General features: G+C 42.1%; 2 protein-coding genes across 2 annotated transcripts; one reads left to right on the top strand and one right to left on the bottom strand.

Annotated features, from left to right (window-relative positions):
* The first annotated feature begins 515 nt into the window (after window positions 1-515).
* On the top strand, window positions 516-5715 carry rbm42 (RNA binding motif protein 42). Its single transcript, XM_086154874.1, has 12 exons — window positions 516-836; window positions 1249-1305; window positions 1855-1981; window positions 2164-2233; window positions 2672-2743; window positions 3303-3454; window positions 3554-3724; window positions 3835-3969; window positions 4061-4178; window positions 4470-4567; window positions 5263-5359; window positions 5473-5715. Exons 1-12 carry the CDS (start codon window positions 829-831, stop codon window positions 5583-5585), a joined length of 1218 nt encoding a protein of 405 aa, XP_086011000.1. The 5' UTR covers window positions 516-828; the 3' UTR covers window positions 5586-5715.
* A 102-nt stretch (window positions 5716-5817) lies between these two features.
* ppox (protoporphyrinogen oxidase) lies at window positions 5818-14468 on the bottom strand. The gene is made up of 13 exons (XM_086154873.1): window positions 14345-14468; window positions 13297-13383; window positions 12375-12509; window positions 11575-11690; window positions 10606-10738; window positions 10183-10327; window positions 9853-10043; window positions 9484-9544; window positions 9193-9311; window positions 8103-8216; window positions 7697-7846; window positions 7215-7257; window positions 5818-7103 (listed from the first exon to the last, which is right to left on the bottom strand). The coding sequence occupies exons 2-13, from the start codon at window positions 13378-13380 to the stop codon at window positions 6967-6969; spliced, it is 1428 nt and encodes a 475-aa protein (XP_086010999.1). The 5' UTR covers window positions 13381-13383; window positions 14345-14468; the 3' UTR covers window positions 5818-6966.
* Window positions 14469-15095: the final 627 nt, after the last annotated feature.

Here is a 15095-nt window from a genome sequence, read left to right on the forward strand (position 1 = left end):
GAAACACAACAACTTAAAAAAATCCTCAGTGTTGAATAATTATCTAAAAAGTAATGAAGGTGAGAGATAACAATTGTGCACTATTAAGAGCAATACTTGTTAGTGTAAATACTCCAGCGCTTCAGGAAATTCCTACTTTGGAAATGAGACAGTTGTTTTGTTATTGAACCTGCCTGGAGACAGAAGTACAAATCAACAGAAACAACTGAAAAAAACACTTTTCCTGACACAAGTTCTTTCTTGTTTATTGACTAAATTGCCAACTAATTTAAGGATATGCCACATTCAATGAAGTATTTTATTTAGAAATTTATATTGGGTTTTATCTTACTCATAAAATCACATTTCATGTGAGTATTTGTGATGATAGATGTCAAGAATATACTAATCAATATGACATTGTTGACACATCAAGCAACCTAGGCGAATTGAAATTATGAATGACTCTTCCACTCCCGGACAGTAGGCAGCAGCAACAATACTTTACCCTGAAGAAATAAGCGGAAACAGAAATACCGTAAACCGGAAGTGCAGTGGAGAAGACGCTCACAATCCGTCGGCGCGCCTGGACTATTCGAACATTAGCCAAGTTTTGTATTTTTTGTCATTAAAGATGTTTACTCAGGAAGTCGCATACATTAAAAGTGGGGCTAAGAAGTAAATAATAGGCCAATTTTTAATTCGCAGCCTCAACATTAGCGTTATGGTACCTAAATGTGTGCATGTATCTTAGCTATTTACATTAGCTTTTCATGTGCTAGCTAAGGCTTGTCGACAATTTTGACTGAAAGTTAGCATATAATTTTTTACTAGAGAGAAGGAAATTGCATGTCAAGGTAGGTGTAGCATATGATGATGGAGTCTGTGTTATGGCGTGCGTTTCCATACCAGTTGATTATAATTGTAGTGATACAAATATTACTGCGGTCGTGTTGTTTAGTGTTGTATCTGCCGTGTCTAAAGTGTTCCTCGCTGTCCTGTACAACTAATAATTTCCCTTGTGCATGTTATTCATATTTGCTGTTGTCCTACCTCCTCCTCAAAATGATTTTGTCTAGGTCTGTGGTTGAACATTTGTCACCTGGTGCATTCACCCTCAAAATACTACTACAATTTGTGAAAATCTGATATAAAGAGACATGTCTAAGCAGACTTAATTTCGAAGCCAGTTGTTAACATTAATGGTTACGTTGTCCTTTTACAAACTTGTGTCATCCCTCCAGTCTGATAATAATGTTTTTGTTTCAGGATGGCGCTGAAGTCAGGAGAGGAGCGTCTGAAAGAGATGGAGGCAGAGATGGCTCTGTGAGTACAACCAATTTGAAGGGCAGATTTAGCTCTATAATTCCTCACTTAAGCGAGCTTATAAAGGGCCGTCTCCATAAACATAAGTATTGGTTGGTTAAGGCAACAAAAGCACATGAGGAAAAAGCTTGAATCTGGATGGAATTCTGTCAAAAGCTTAGTGGCAACTATAAAGATACATAAAAGGTTTTAAAAACTGGATTAATGTCAGAGACATGTGATGCTGGATTAAACAGGACACCTTAATAAGGCTTATGACGACAGGCTTTGAGAAATATAGATTAAACAAAAGCCAAACATTTGCTGTAATTTTTTGGTGAAAATCATCTTTTAATCCAGGGTGTCATCATCAATTTATCTATATTTCTTTGTTTACCATCTGAATTATTGTTGTGCTGAGCCAAAATCCAAATGCATAGAAAAGTAAATGTTTCTGTGCTTTCAGCGATCTGATTTTTTTCAAGTTCAGAGGGAATATCAAGTAGCACTATCAAATGTAAAAATTTTGATTCCTGATGTACCTTTTTTTCAATTTCTGTCTTGCTTCAGTTTTGAGCAGGAGGTCTTGGGTGGTCCAGTTCCAGTTTCAGGAAGCCCACCTGTCATGGAGGCAGTACCAGTCGCTCTGGCGGTTCCAGTCGTGCGACCTATCATTGGCACAAACACCTACAGACAGGTCTGTACCATTGCTTCTGTATATCACCTCATGAAGTCCTGAAAGCATTTGTAAGGCACAGATACTTTCAACTAGTGAGAATAATCACTAATGTGGCCACTGTCCTGTGTCTCAAAGTGGTTTATCCTGGATTCAGTCAATTTCATCTATGTGTGTATGTCTGTATGTGTGTGTCTGTTTAGGTCCAGCAAACATTAGAAGCCCGGGCTGCTGGTTTTGTTGGTCCCCCACCTCCAGCCTTTGTTGGACCAGGTAAACACAAGTGTGTCACTTCCAATCCAACGGAAGTAACTACACAGTTCGTTGTCTTAATTTGATGTTTTCAGTTTTGGAGAAAAATATTGGTATGCACAGTTTGCCCACACCCATGCAACAGTTTTATGTCTGTGAATTATCAGTTTTACTGACTTACCTGTTAAAACTGGCACTGTTTGACAGACAATACAAACTACTTGTCATCCTGTAAGATAAATGTCAGAGGTGCAAAACTTGTCTGTTTAAATACTATGAATAACTTTTAAAAATGTATTTCAGAGAGTGATAAAGCTCATATTAATGGCTGTTTACGGTAGTGCTTAAGCAGTATCTCGACATCGATTTGAGAAACAGCCTGTGCTAAATGTCCCCACCACATGTTCAAAAGTAAATGTTTAAAAGATTACGTATCGTATGACCTTTTGCTTGTTCCAGTCCCACCAGTACGTCCTCCACCTCCTCCGATGATGAGACCCGCCTTCGTCCCGCACATACTACAGAGGCCAGGTGAGGAGTAACAAACTCGACTGCTTTAATTCTTTGGGAAGATTTTAAGGACTTGGTGACATCGAGCGACATAGGTGCCTTTTGCAGAAAAAGCTTTTTGTCATAAAAAAGGCGTTTTTCCGATTACCAGACACACCCACGCAGGTGGAAGCCCAGCATGTGCAAACTGCTGGTTAAAGACTGTGGGACCTGCAGCAAAACCACACTAAAGATTACAAAAACATGTTCATTCCTCAAGATTGTAAAAAGGCCATCAGCTTCACCTCTTGGAGCTTTGATTCCTGTATATATTCAATTTCCTTATTCCACCGTCATTCTGCACAGGTGAAAGTCTTTCTCTGGTCATTGCGAGACAGCCTTTTCTCTTGACAATGTATAGCTTAGCATGGGAATTACAATGACTGTCAATCAGGAGCTTTTAAGGGAGCTGGAAATACTCCGGGCTCAGAAGGTTAATTATTGTCTGTCCAGTAATTTCAGGGTTATCTATGGCCAGATGGGCCATAAAATAATTAAAAGACCTTGGCTCTTAATTAATCATTGTTATTGTTGTTGACAGGTGGTCAGAGGTTGATCATGCGTGGTCCTCCAGTTGCACCCCCACTGCCCCGCCCTCCCCCGCCTCCTCCCATGATGCTCCCCGCTTCCCTGCAGGGCCAGTCGACTCAGGGTGTCTCGCAGCCTCTCCAGCACATAAACTCTGCACCACCGGTCAGTCTCTGTCTTGCTGCCCCCGACTGCCTCGCTAGGTTTTCTCCGGGTCTGTCATCGTGTCCTATCATTCGTGACGAGCTGCCCTGTCCCCTCCAGGTGGGAGATATGGTCCCAATGGTGGCACCGTCGCCCCCAAGACAGGTAGTCCCGCCACCCATGAAACCAACACCTTCTGTCATCCAGGCAGCACCAACTGTCTACTCTGCTCCTCCCACCCCAGTGGGACCCAAGAGAAATGATGTCAGAGCTCAGAGGCAAGCCAGAATGGTACTGGTCACTGTTTTGTAATACTGGATAGCACTACTTTTTGCTGCACTTGAGCTCGCCGCTTTTCAGCACAAGGTGCGACCTTGATCGCATGTCAATGTGCTTGTCAGGAGGAACTGGCTGCACGGGTCGCTGAGCAGCAGGCTGCCGTGGTGGCAGCGGGATTGCTGGACAAGAAGGACAGCGAGGACAGCGGCGCCGTCATTGGACCCAGTATGCCGGACCACGAGCCCCCCCACATTGAGGTCCTTTTAAAGCCATAGATCACTGAAACCCTCACAGCCCTCGTGTTATATTTCACTTGTCACATTCCGTGTTCATGTGTTTGTTTTCCAGCCTGTGGAGAGTGTTACTGAGGACAAAAAGAAATCCAAGGTGGAGAAGGTTAAGAAGTGCATCCGGACTGCAGCTGGCACCACCTGGGAGGATGCCAGTCTGCTGGACTGGGATTCAGGTACAAACCCTGTCCGTTCTGAAATAATCACCATGGAGATCATTGAGGATTAAGTATAGCTGCTGTCCAACTCAGGGGCTGCATCCCAGAAAACCCAGGCAGACCTAAATTGGCATAACTGAGTTAATAGCAGGTTGGTTGAGAACATAGGGTGAAAATGGGATTGGCCTTTCTGGTTCATACAGCTTCTAGCAATGATGTAGAAACACGTTTTTTTAGGGTGTGATATAATTTCGTTCCTGGTGAAAACTATCATACTCTGACGCCAGCTGGTTTCTCTCCATCTTGCAGATGATTTCCGAATATTTTGTGGAGATCTGGGGAACGAAGTCAACGATGACATACTGGCCAGAGCGTTCAGCAGATACCCCTCTTTTCTCAAGGCTAAGGTTGGTTTGCTTTTTCTGTTCATTTTTCAATGATGGCCAAACCATCAAGGCTAACTGATGACTCTAGGAACTCCCACTAGGGAGAGGGAGGTCACGGGCAGATTACACACTAGTTTTTCCATTAACATTGCATGTTGGGACATTTTGTGACTTCTTTTTCCCATTGTTCCTTTGGAAATTTTAATGGTCATTTTTATGTGGAAAACAGTAGTTGGCGCTTATTTTTTAATGCAAACTAATGTTGATTGAGGATTTATTAAGACAGCATTCTGAACGTTTCAGTCGAGATCATATGATGAGTCCACTGGCTTCTCCCAGAATACCTTGGTTCCTGTGATACCAACCATCATCAAGACACATTTTTTAATATGTGCCCCTCTTCCTAGTTTAGGAAATGTGTGTGTTTATATATGAATATCTTGATTGTTTATGAGCCTATTGCCATTCGTCCTCTCTTTTAAATACCATCCTTCAGCTCTGAATCGGATCTCTTCATTACCCTTGGTACTGGAAGAACTCTAGGCCAAGTGCTCAACTCATTTTGGACATGCTGCATGATACGCAAAAATATAAATGTGTCACCATTCTTGGTGTGATTCCAAAATCTATGATAAAAGTCTCATGGAAATTGCAGAGCCTTGACTTTACTGTCGCATGGTGAACGAATCAGTAATGTCATGAATGCTTGTTATCAGGTGGTGAGAGACAAACGCACAGGAAAGACAAAAGGCTACGGCTTTGTGAGCTTCAAGGATCCAAATGACTACGTCCGAGCAATGAGAGAGATGAACGGTTAGTCTCAACGGGACACACACTAACATTTCAGAACACCGAAAGGCTCTCGATGTGGAAAATCTATCTGTGAAAATGACCGTCTACACGTTGGTCTCTCCATGTTTGTCCAGGGAAGTATGTCGGCAGTCGTCCCATCAAACTGAGGAAGAGTATGTGGAAGGATCGCAACATCGAGGTTGTTCGCAAAAAACAGAAAGAGAAGAAGAAACTGGGCCTCAGATAATGTTCGTGTGTGTATGTGTGTGCGTGAGTGGGGGTTTGTCTATTGTGCTTGTGGTGGATGAAGCAGTAGCACTCCAAACAGGAGATGTACTAAGATGTAATGGTATTAATTTTCCCTTCAAATTTTTGAATAAAGTCAATATCATGAGTTGCTGACTGTCGCTTTTCATTTTTCTTAGTGTAGGTCAATGTATTTCTTTATTTTCGTCAAGAGATTTAGAATCATAATCTCATACTTAGGTCTTTGTTTTATTACAAGGTTACAATCATTAAGCTTCACTGGTTGCATTTACTTCAATTTTAAATACACAGTGTAACCGAATCCTAAAATATTTCTTGCATACAGTCATTTTTCCAAATCACAAATCACCCTGTATCAACTGTAAAATAATTTCACAAGATCAAAAAATTTACGTGACTCCCACCGTAATAACAGACTTGTTAATGTGTATTAAGGCTTCATTTGATGTTTAAATTCAGGAATGCCTTCAATGAACTTAATGTGACTAGATAATGAGCCTGAGATGTACTATTTCTGGTTCAAGTGATCAATAAGCAACATGGATACTTGTTATGGATTTTAGCTAATGTCTACTAATCACATCATATGAGAGAACAAAGAATCATCATTTATCATCCAAATACATGTTCTGATCACATTTGTGTCTGGGCTCAATGTGCACTGATCCCTCTTAGTGAAAAAAATAAATAAATATTTCCAAAAAAATGTACACTATTGACCCGATCTGAAATTCAGAAGTTTTTTGACCTGACGGCTATAAAACATGACAAAATGGAGAGGATCACAATTGCCCAACCACCTACTTTGACAGACTCCACTCCAGATTCCATAATCAATAAAAGTATTATTTGGAAGGAATTTTCAAAAAAATATATTTTAAATAAAATAAATTGGACTATCCTCTTTTAATATACTTGGCAAGCTGTTTGAAAAGGATCAATCGTCCCTGTTCTAAAATAGCTAGAGCCAAAAGGCTGGCAACCACTGTTGTCTAGGATTAACGTTGGGCTTGACTCTTGACTTTCATGGGCTGATAACATTCATCAGATCAGTTATTAGGTAGATGCTCTATATGTTTTTTTTCCTACTTTCTAGCTGTGATCAGAATCTAAACATTATCAGGGAACTTCTGAGGTTGATCTGCAGGACCACAAAAATGGATGCGTGATGTGTCATGTTTGTCATCTGCACCCTTTTATGGGTGACACTGGCTGGTTGTACGACTGCACTTTGAAAAAAGTCAAAATGCTGCGATGAAAAATGCTTTGTAAACTATTTCAGCCCTGTTTAAAACACATACATCCCAAAAAAATGCAGGGCAACAAAAGGATTTCCAGTCTTCCGGTGTCAAGTGGATGAATCAAACCTTACTTCCTAGCAACCCCTCGACAGCAGTCCGTGCACTGAATATGACGTCATTCACTGACACGCCGTCATAGGACGAGCCCGTCAGGGACAGCAACAGATTCTTCTCTTTTATGAGGCCTCGCATGGATTCTGGGAAAGCACACATACACGCACACATTAAAGTGACATACCACTACATGTCCTTGTTTTAAAGCCAGAGGACAAAAGGTGTTGAGACGTGCCGATTGAGTCAGGGCTCACCTACTCTCCTGCGGTGTCCGTGGTAATACTGAGGGATGCAGTCCTAATGAAGAACAGCAGAAAACCCGTGACCGCGACAGCAACATGGACAGGGTGTATTTGTCAACACAGTAAATGTGCAACCGGTTAAAGACTAAAGTTCTAAATAATTTAACTAATTTATGTAAACCAAGGTCAACATGTATGATGCCGGGACACACCTCAACCATAATTCTGATAAAGTTACTTTATTGCCCCGTTATTAACCACTTTACTAATGACAATTTTCTTCAATCCACGTGTTTTTGAGGGTCATCAAATGACTGCTATGATTAGAGGGTCACAGAAAATGTTCAATTCTTAAAAAAAGATTTGTCCTAACAAAATTTACAACTAAGGTGTGAAAAGATTGTTTTTCAAGGTAAGGACAGATATCTTGTGTTTTCATGTGTGTGAAAGACCAAATAATATAATAAGATAATTGGATAAGAGTTCTGCCTTACTTTCTGCAGAGCCACCTTGCTCCAGCTTGGTGCTGATATGACTCCCAAGTGCTGCCGCACAGCCGAGGTGGCTGTTGTTAAAAGATGTTCCTCTTCTACAGATGCAGGGTCCCCAAAAACCTCCTGGAACCAGGCCCCGCCCATCATCACCTAGGAGACATGGATGCGTCTGTCACTTTGCCCTCAACCGGTGGGCTGATGGTTGTTGGGCTTCAGCAGTGAACAGATGACCAGTTTGTTGCTGAGAAGATGTATTAAGAAGTCTGATATTCAGAGAGTAGGTTTGTGGATGGGGCTCTGGACCCACTAGTGTCCTGTTAACAGGTTCCCAAACTTCGGGTATGATCAGACTGATGTGTCTGAGAAGCTTGTACACTGTGTGTGTGTGTTTAGCAAGGGCATATACCGTTAGTCTTGTCGTGGTACCATTTGGTCTGTTGTGTTGTGGGAAGGGAACTGAGTCGTAAACCACCCCGAGCAAACCACGGTTCTCAGATGACGGAACCAGGTGGCCAAAACCCTGAAAGGAGAAAATGCCCGCACACACACACACACACACACACACACACACACACACACACACACACACACACACACACACACACACACACACACACACACACACACACACACACACACACACACACACACACACACACACATCATCTCCAAATGATGCCATACACAGAGCTCTGAAATCATAGAATTAAACATGCTGTGTCTTGAACAGATAAAATATGGATGCAAAAATTATGATCAGTATGATCATCACACAAATAATTTTTCACATTCTGTATCATATTCAGTCAAAGAAACAAACAAAGCCCTCTCACGTTGCTCATCTTATCACCTGTGATACCGGCTTCCTTAAAAGGTACCATGTGCTTGCAACCTTAACAGGTCTAAAGCGAGCAAAGATTACAATGGAGCAAAGGTGGTCGCCGCCGCCGTCAATCACAACTCTAATTATTTAACCGCTTCTTAGAATGCCATGCGGGGGTCTTGCTGGGGCTTCACCAACTGGCGCCTGTTTCCTGATGGCATACTGTCCGCTACGGGGGAATTAAACTTGATGTTGAGGTGTCAAGCTGCAGCTAATTACGGTACAAAGTTTGATCTTGGCTGAACAAAACCAAAATAAGACAGCTTGAACTGTATATCTGACAGAAGCACTGCCCTTGTACTGGGGTATCACTCCCTGTTATACAGGAAATGGAAATTCACAATGATTTTGCTGATTTTCCAGACACACACTGGACCTGCAATTACACAGCTGTTCGTTGCACTGTGTCTGGTACAACTAATTTATTTTGTTTATAATGTTTTGAATGAATCTAGTGTGGAGGGCGGGGGTTTAGGCAGCAGGGGTTGCCTCACATGGCTCAAAACAAGCTGGAGGTTAATCACCACCTGCATCAACAACCTCTGATTGTTTAACACGTGGTGCTGAAATAAGAAAACAGTGCTGTGTGCCTGCATCCTGCTGTACAACTCACCACCACAGGAAGGACAGACCCTTCATACTCCAAGTTCACCACGGCGACGGTTACCGCGGATACCTGCTGCAGTTCCTGGATGAGAGGTTGACAGGAGGAGGGCAGGACTGACGCGAGCTCTGAGGAAAACAAACAAGGCGCAACAAGAATTATTCACTGTCCAGAAGAATTGCTAGCGGCTTGACTAAAATGTATTGGCTCAAATTAAAATAAAATCCAGAACGGGTCAGGAGGTAGTGAGTTTACATCTCTATTTAAGACTAATGTTGTAATCTGTTGACCAACACTTGCCTTTAGCTGGCAGGGCTGAGATGATGTGATCAGCTGAAATGGTCCCATCCTCCAAGCAGATCTACGAAAAATCACTCAGAATAAACACGGAGGGTTTGGAGTTTCAAGTATGGTCAAATGTAGTTGATGGATGTCAAACTCCCCAGTGTGTGTGTGTTGTCTGAGTGGCTTCTACACCCCCCTGAGGGGTTACATAGAGGTGAGCCTATAGTTCTGGACCTGACTAATCTGGATACACGTCGACAGATTGCTCGCTGAATGTTCCATGTCTTTACTCCTAAAAGGTACCAGAGTGTTGAATGTGCGTGAACACAGGCAGACACACACAGCAGCTGACACTGACACTGTCAGGTTGTTGAAAAGTCTCACCGTCCAGCCAGAAGATGAAGGACTGACGTGTTGAACAGTTGCGTCGGCATGCAGCTTCACCTCCCTGGCTTTGAGGTGCTCTGTGATGGCTTCCGGCAGTGACTGTATCCCCCGCCGCAAGGACCACTGAGACCATGACTCTTTTTTAGACCTCTGGCTCAGAGGGCCAGAAGGAACGGTGTGGGTGGGACCTGCGGGGATTATACACCAAGGGCTGATAATAAACATAGCCATGTGAAAATATATTTTCCAAGTACATATTCAAGAATGTTGTTCTTGAATTCAAGCTCTGTGCATGTTTCTGTGTGTGGTTGAGGAGCTAAACTGTACCTGAGCCCAGCAGCATCCCCAGGATGACGGACCCTCTGCGCTGCTCTGCTTCGTGGAGGAGAGGAAAACAGGAGCGCACACTCAAATTCCTGCAGTCACCTGCGAAGACGCCACGGCACAAACTGTCGATGGCAATATCTGCCAGCTAGTGAGACACAGGGGGAATACAGGTATAGATATCAAATGATAAAAGCTGTAAAATATAAAATCCATGAGTAAATACTTAGTATTCTTTTATTTTGACATTCATTCATAATAACACTGCCCTATACTTTGCCCTAACTTCATGCGACTTTAAGAGAAATGAAAAATAAACCACGCCCTATATAAACATCATCACACAGGTGATTCAGCGAAGGTGTTGCTTAGCAAATCCTACTGGCTCCACAGCTCAGCATTTTTGTTAGACTGGGGGCTTCTCACTTCTTTTCCCAGCCTCCGAGAGATAAATGAATGGATGGACTCGTCCTCGTCCTTGCCTTTCTTCACCAGCACCTCTTTGGCGATGCTCATCAGGATGGGCTTAGAGAAGGGTGGCACCGTCCGCAGGAGTCCACTGGGTAGCAACACATCGAAAACAAATTAACAAAAATACAAAAAACATGACTTCAACCCCAATAATAACACAATGATAATATCCATTCATCCATCCATTGTCTACTGCTTATTCTACCCAGGGTCGCAGTGATGCTGGAGCCTATCCCAGCTGCCATCGGGTGAGAGGCGGGGTGCACCCTGGACTGGTTGCCAGTTAATCACAGGACCACATGTACAGACAGACAACCATTCACTCTCTCATTCGCACATCTGGGCAATTTTCCCAGTTTTTCCAAATAATCTGCTTTATGTTTTTGGACTGTGTGAACAAACCCACGCAGACACGGGGAGAACATTCAAACTCCACACAGAAAAGGCCCCTGGCATCACCCCAAGATGATAATACATGAGGTCTAAAACAATGGAAATTGTTATTATCAGTATTGTTACGAGGATATGCCTGCAATATTTTTTGGGATTTGAGCTTTCAAAGTTTTTGCTTTCACCAACATCAGCTTTTTCTTCTCATTTGGTAAAAAACTTCTTAGTATTGAACGGTATTGTATTGCAGAGGGTGTGGCATGGCTGTGGCCAACGACAGCTATTTGCTTATTAAACGGACGTTTTACAGTCAAACAGGTGTTTTCCGTGACTAAAATGTTACAGTATTGAAATAATGAAAATCTGCCTCCATTACAATTAATTCACATTAGAGACTAAAAAAATGTCTCATGATAATATTCAAGAGTGTATTCAACAAATAAGGATGGAGTAATGACAACTGCTTTCTAATATGAGGAAAGAGGATGTTTCTTATTTCAAAAGACTAGCTAAAGCTGTCTCCTCAAGTCTCACCTTAATCCTGAAGGCATCCTGTGAAGTTGCTCATTCACATACAAATATCTGTTTTTAGAGGCAACGTGACTGTAGGTGACCGGCAGAATCTCCCCAGCAAGACCGAGGTCCTCCACCTACATGCTCGTGTGCGCACACACACACACACACACACACACACACACACACACACACACACACACACACACACACACACACACACACACACACACACACACACACACACACACACACACACACACACACACACACACACACACACACACACAACATTATGCAAGAAATGAAATGCACCCAAACAGTGGAAGTTGACTGAGGAATGCTGTATTTGAACTCCATTTTCCAACTTTTCAGGACTAAATGATGAATAGGGAGAAATATTAGTTGACCATGTCAAATGTGAAGTGAGAAAATAATCTATCAACACAAGTAAGGATGTGCAAGATAGTGGTTTTGCATCAAGTTACAGCCAACAGCATGCAAATTAAAGGAAATAAACTCAGACACTTCAAGCTCTAGCCTGTTTGTGAGAACCCAAAAACTATCTCAGTCTGTCTGACTCATGCGGCTCATATTACACACTTCAACCGGATTTCTGACTTTGCTTGGCTCCTATATATACCCTTGTGAAGTTATACCCTTAATCAGTTTACCTTGCTTGCAGGATAGTTGATTAATATGAATTCTAGATAATTTCATACTTCCTGACATTTCACAATGAAGGTGTCTTACCTAAACAAAAACTGCTAATTGAGTTTGTCTGTACTATTAGTTTGACAGTAGTTTGACTAAGCCCTCACCATGTTGAGTGTGTTACTTCCAACGGCCCCCGCTGGTCGTATCCCTCTTGGTCCATGTTCAAAAATGGCCCCGTCTGCCCTCCTGGTGGACCACAGCCAACCCCCAAAACGACTGCTGGACTCCAGTAAAATAACCTGAGGAAGAACGCAAAGTCTTAAACAAACACAAACAAACTCTAACTGAGGGAACCTCAGCAAACTATCATTGTAATAACAACTTCCTCCTCAGGGAAGTTTCAATTAAGTGTCTGTGGCAAAAGACGCCAAAGAGGAACCCGCAGGTTAGCAGCTCATATCCAGTCAACTCACAAGCTTGTTGTCACCCGGGACTTGGAATACACATCAATTGGTAGTTCTGCCCTCTAGCTAAAGCTAATGTTAGCGCTTCCTTGTTTCTTAAAATGGCAGTGACTGCCCCAAAATTCTCGTAATCAGCTTCCTTGTATACGGACGGAGTACGGGCTTGTTTCTTGTGCAGAACAGACATTGACAGGTATAAAAGTCACAGGCACACTCAGTCTAGTGCAGGGGTGGGCAATTATTTGGCTGCCGGGCCATATTTCTTATTACATTTTTATGCACGAGGTGAATACGATGAAAATTTCCATTTAAATATTTCAATTTTTTGGCAATTTATTTCAATTTTAAAATAATTAATAATAATATAAATGTGCTGACCGACACTATTTTGGGAAAAAAATAAAGGAAAAAATTAGTTACTAAATTCAATAGTGATTGAAAATACTTGTTGAAATATTCAAAGAAAATTGTTTGATGGGCCTGATAAAAATGCAAAATGGGCCGGATGTGGCCCGTGGGCCGTAAAATGCCCAGGTCTGGTCTAGTGGCTACTTCCTGATGGTAGACACACATTGCTTGAAACGTACTCATGTGATCTGTGTGCATTTGACCAGAGCGTTACCTTAGAAACCTGGGGGTTCTTGGTGAGGTAGAAAGACGCTGCCAACCCCCCGATTCCCCCTCCAAGGACAGCGACTGTTTTCATTGGCTGATTGTAAACACAAATAATACAGATTTACCACAGAGTCAGGGGGGGACTAGGAGGTCGGATCTCTGTTCGAACAGAGGCCAAATACGAGTCACAGTGTCAAGAGGAGGGACCGTCCCTAAGCTGTTCATCAGGATGTAAGTCTGAAATGTGGCTGTGAAACATGCCCATTGAGGAGTGAGTGAGTGAGTGAGTGAGAGTGTGTGTGTGTGTGTGTGTGTGTGTGTGTAAGAGGGACAGGGTGCGTCTGCAGATTGCGGTCTGTTGACAATGATATGAAAACAGTTGGTTTATCAGAGGTCTCACTAAGTTGCACAGAAGCAAGCCTGAACCCTATAATAAATGTACCAAAGAATTATGACCTAATTTTCAAATGGGAGGCCTCTGCCCACAGGAAAATCAAGTTCATTGTTATAACAGGATTGGATGAAAGTAACAAGAATATAGAATCGTAAGATTCAATTACAGGGTAGAAGAGAGTAATTATTAAACTTAAAGAATGTTTGGTATGCAATCAATGACCACATCATTTGAAGAGTTGTTATCGGAGTACCGTATAATTTATACACAACCCTTTTTGGGATTCTTTTTGTCCATAAATGAATATATGGATTTAGGAACAAATAGGTTCATTTCCCTTATGGGTAATTGGTAAAGTGTTTACATATTGTTTCTCATTATTATGCCTAGCTTTTCCAAAATATTCCCTCACTTGACTGTGTGTGCTCACTCTGAACACTGACTCCTTCAGTCTCAAACCGACATTTTAATATCATTCAACAATAACCAAGTCATTAAAGTACAAATATACCAGGTTGTAACTTTGATAAACCTTTGATAAACCTTCGATAGTTAAAAATAAGACTGTCATGGCAAACAGTTGGAGACGAGCGACTAGCGACGCTCGTCGAACACAAACACGTCGTAGCATTTATTTCAAAAAAGAAGGGGCAAGTGTTACCTTGGACGGCTGCTGGAAAAACCGGAGTTGATGTGAGTGTGTGTGTGTGCGTGACTGTGCGTGAGTGTGTGTGAGTGTGTATGTGCTACTGCGGAGGATACATAAGACTGGACCTGCAGTCACAGTCAACGTCTTTCTCTACGGATTTTTACCGGCACCTCACCTCGGTCATGTCCCTCTGCTGCCCTCTAGTGGAGGCTCTTATGATTACACCTGTCAGATGCCTTGTGAGGCAAAAGCAGGTCAAGCACTTTGTCTTGTTTGCCTCATGTAAGAATCAAAAATATTCTTTACTGCTGCTCCTGATATACACTGAACATTTTTGTTTAATCCTAAACACTTTTACTAGCCAATTGTTTTACCCAAAAAAATACACGGACCTTCCTGGAATACTAACTTTGATGTGGTCCAGACCATCCAACATGCTGCCGATGCTACTGTTTCTCCTTTTTGTTCCCTTATTTGAGGTTTTCCTTCTGATTTTGACAGTGTGATATTTTTTAACCCCTCCGACAGCCAGTTTAGTGATTACTTTGCCACTTTTTCATGTCCTTTATACTTCTATGCATGAGACTCCAAATTAAGAGTTGCGTCTTTCTGGCCATTTTTTCCATTTAAAGCATTATTTCATCAAGTAGATTTTGATTATTACCATACACAGCCAACATGGCCTGACATACTGAAATACGCGGATTTTTGTTCTTTTCAACACAAACCTCTAAGTATTATTCATACGTGAATCAATTACAAA

Source organism: Fistularia commersonii, chromosome 11 (assembly GCF_037954325.1).
Source record: "Fistularia commersonii isolate RoL2024-O1a breed Wild chromosome 11, RoL_Fcom_v1.0, whole genome shotgun sequence".
Lineage (NCBI taxonomy): Eukaryota > Metazoa > Chordata > Actinopteri > Syngnathiformes > Fistulariidae > Fistularia > Fistularia commersonii.

Excerpts from the sequence above, each read along its gene's own strand:
- ppox (XM_086154873.1), bottom strand. The coding sequence starts at position 13,380 with ATGAAAACAGTCGCTGTCCTTGGAGGGGGAATCGGGGGGTTGGCAGCG. Across the intron at positions 10,328-10,605 it reads CTCGGAGGCTGGGAAAAGAA|CTGGCAGATATTGCCATCGA; the intron begins GTGAGAAGCCCC and ends GTGTCTCACTAG. Across the intron at positions 9,545-9,852 it reads CTTCATCTTCTGGCTGGACG|ATCTGCTTGGAGGATGGGAC; the intron begins GTGAGACTTTTC and ends GATTTTTCGTAG.
- rbm42 (XM_086154874.1), top strand. Across the intron at positions 1,306-1,854 it reads ATGGAGGCAGAGATGGCTCT|TTTTGAGCAGGAGGTCTTGG; the intron begins GTGAGTACAACC and ends GTCTTGCTTCAG. Across the intron at positions 3,455-3,553 it reads ACATAAACTCTGCACCACCG|GTGGGAGATATGGTCCCAAT; the intron begins GTCAGTCTCTGT and ends TGTCCCCTCCAG.